Raw genomic sequence first — 3,211 nt, 5'->3', positions numbered from 1 at the left:
TAGGATTTTGGGTAGATATCATGATCCTCGATCATGTGAAGCTAGCTCTAAACAGATCAATAAAATATGGTTAGAATCAGTATCATAATGCAGGGTTTCTCAACTCAGGTGAGGAGGAGAGGAGACAGGAAACTGAAGGAGAGGAGACGGGAGGAGAGGAGATGGGAGTAGAGGAGATGGGAGAATGGAGCCTTAGTGTCAGAGAGAGACAGAGGAGGAAGAAGAAAATTAAGAGAATGAGGAAGAGAGAAAAAATGTGACAAATATTTGTTGTTTAGATTTAGAGGAGAGAATGTAGATTTGTATTTCACACAGAGTCAGCCTATGCAACTTATTATGTATCAAGGTTAAGCACATTTTTTACTCCTGAACATATTTAGGTATGCCATAACAAAGGGGTTGAATACTTTCTGACTCAAGACATTTCAGCAATCTTTTATTAATTTGTAAAAAAAAAAAAATGAAAAACATATTTCCACTTTGGACATTATGAGTTATTGTGTGTAGGACAAGTGGCAATAAAATCTCAATTAATCAATTTACAAATTCAGCGTGTAAACAACAAAATGTGGAAAAAGTCTAGGCTGTGAATACTTTCTGAAGTCCTGTAGCTGGTATCATGACTTTCAGAGTGACAATCAACATCATAACTAACAGTGAGAGAGAACTATTTCTCACAGACCCAGTAATGGTTAGATGAACACGGATAGTCATGCCATTTTCCTTGGTCTGGTGAACTGTGAGAGAACAACGCACAGTCCTCCGAACTCATCACCATTAGGCTGTCCACTCCCCCAGAACCTGCAGTAGAAACAACAGAGTGAGACTGACCACTCTCTCAGAACCTAGAGTATGAACAACACGGAGTTAGACTGGAAGCTCTCTCAGAACCAAGAGAATGAACAACACAGAGTTAGACTGGAAGCTCTCTCAGAACCAAGAGAGATGTGGTCAGTGTTATTAGAGCAGTAGTCCCTTACCTTGGGGTGGTCAGTGGGTTTCCGTCCACCCATTTCCAGGTCCCCTCAGTAACAGAGTCAGTCAGACCAATCCAAAAACTACTGTTGAGGTTGAAGAGAAACTCCTGTTGGTGAGAAAGATACTGATATTGTCAACTACTATAGACAATATGTGTTAAATACTGGAAGATACATTACTGACCAAGAGATGTTTGATCATAACCCCCCCCTGCCATCTCTCTCTCTCTCTCTCTCTCTCTCTCTCTCTCTCTCACCTGTTCCTTTTCACTGTTTATGATCACCAGGTCTGCTCCTCTCTCCACACATTCCTGTCTGCTCTCCTCCCAGGTTTTAGCCTTAGTAAACAGGAAGTACCAACTGGATTCAAACGTATGCCAGCCTTCTGGACAGGTTTGTTCTACAAGATAATAACATGAATTCCCATCTTATTATTCTGCACATATTATTGTAGAATACAAAACACAAGTTCACTGCATATTAGATATGTGATGTTATGATCATTTATTAGGTGAACTCACTCAGATTAGATAACTTTGACATGACATCATCTTTCTCTTTCTGTAGCTGGTCTCTCTCTTTAGTCAGGATGTTGTAACTGGTCTGTAGCTGGTCTCTCTCTGTTTGAGTCGTGATCACCAATTGACTCCATCTGTAAAAGGGAAAAGTTCATCAAACATTTAGCTACCATACCTTTGATGATTAAGTATGAATTAAGTAGGCGACTTAAGTCTCAGTGACAACATACTAAACTTACAGTAGACAGACAGGCCTATGATCCCAGCCAGTAAGAGAACACACAGCAGCCCCAGACACACTGCAGCAACTCCAGAGGGTCTCTTCCACCACTGAAAATGTACTGAATCACACATTATTAAAGTATGATATTTTGGTAATGTGTTTTACTGTATCATTCACGATTGGGACAAATAAATAAAATGAAATTGTATTTGTCACATGCGCTGTATCCAACAGGTGTTTTAAGAAAAAACTAAAAAAGAAATACAAGTAACAAATAATTAAAGAGCAGCAGTAAAATACCAATAGCGAGGCTATAAACAGGGGTTACCGGTACAGAGTCAGTGTGTGGGAGCACTGGTGTCGAGGTAATTGAAGTAATATGTACATGTTGGGTAAAAGACGGGGGGCAATGCCAATAGTCTGGGTAGCCGTTTGAATAGACGTTCAGGAGTCTTATGGCTTGGGGGTAGAAACTGTTTATAAGCCTCTTAGACCTAGACTTAGGCGCTCTGGTACTGCTTGCCATGCGGTAGCAGAGAGAACAGTCTATGATTAGAGTTGCTGGAGTCTTTGACAATGTTTATGGCCTTCCTCTGACACCGAGATGAGAGCGTGATCACACAGCTAAAATGCTACAAAGCTATATTACTACATGGTAATCTCACCTGTTTAATGTGTGTGTGCGTGTGCGGTTAATCTTACCTGAAGCAACAACTCCTTCTCGTGGACTGGGTTTAAAGGCTCTTACGTTGGCATATAATTTGTTCTTCATTGCATCAGGCTCATCTTCTTCAAATCCATCTGAGATTTCATAGACTCCCTCTGACATCTTAACACACTTGTGATCAAATACAGTAACTTTTACTTCTAACCTCAGCTCTAATGTGCATCTAGCTGTGTCTTCTCCCTGCAAAGTGCTGTGTCTGTGTGACTTTAGGTAGTGAAACTCTTTATCAGTCAACCACAGTGAAGGGAAGTGAAATTAGCACAACCCTGGCCACCACGTGACTCCCACCAGCCTTAGTGTGATAATATACTATATGATATGACTCCCAACATCTGTAGTGTGATAATATAATACATGATATGACTCCCACCATCTGTAGTGTGATAATATAATACATGATATGACTCCCACCATCTGTAGTGTGATAATATAATACATGATATGACTCCCACCATCTGTAGTGTGATAATATAATACATGATATGACTTTATATCATGCTATATAAAGCATTTGTGAATTCACAGGGTCCCAATTTTGGATGTGCTCCAATAAATTGGGATCCTGTTAATTGACAGATACACTACATAAATTCTGACTGAGTTTACAGCACCCCCAGCCTTCAAATGGAGAGCACATAATGGCTCCCACTCTGTGACTGGTGGTGTAGGGTGAAGTTGACCCTAGACACTGATCTTGAGTCAGTTTTGCATTTCCACCACAAATGGTTAAGGTTAGGATCGGGGGAGGGATTGCTGATCATAGATC

The 3,211-nt window shown here is 40.5% G+C and overlaps 1 protein-coding gene across 1 annotated transcript; it reads right to left on the bottom strand.

Moving 5' to 3' along the window:
* Window positions 1–756: 756 nt before the first annotated feature.
* On the bottom strand, window positions 757–1,593 carry LOC110533216 (C-type lectin domain family 4 member E-like; the record flags this gene model as incomplete). The annotated part of the gene is made up of 4 exons (XM_036974700.1): window positions 1,499–1,593; window positions 1,235–1,377; window positions 981–1,084; window positions 757–801 (listed from the first exon to the last, which is right to left on the bottom strand). Coding segments are annotated over exons 1-4 (314 nt in total), but the record flags the coding sequence as incomplete, so codon positions are not given.
* Between the last annotated feature and the right edge of the window lie 1,618 nt (window positions 1,594–3,211).

The sequence above is a fragment of the Oncorhynchus mykiss genome, unplaced genomic scaffold (genome assembly GCF_013265735.2).
Source record: "Oncorhynchus mykiss isolate Arlee unplaced genomic scaffold, USDA_OmykA_1.1 un_scaffold_836, whole genome shotgun sequence".
Taxonomy (NCBI): domain Eukaryota; kingdom Metazoa; phylum Chordata; class Actinopteri; order Salmoniformes; family Salmonidae; genus Oncorhynchus; species Oncorhynchus mykiss.
This window is presented reverse-complemented; position numbering and strand designations above follow the sequence as displayed.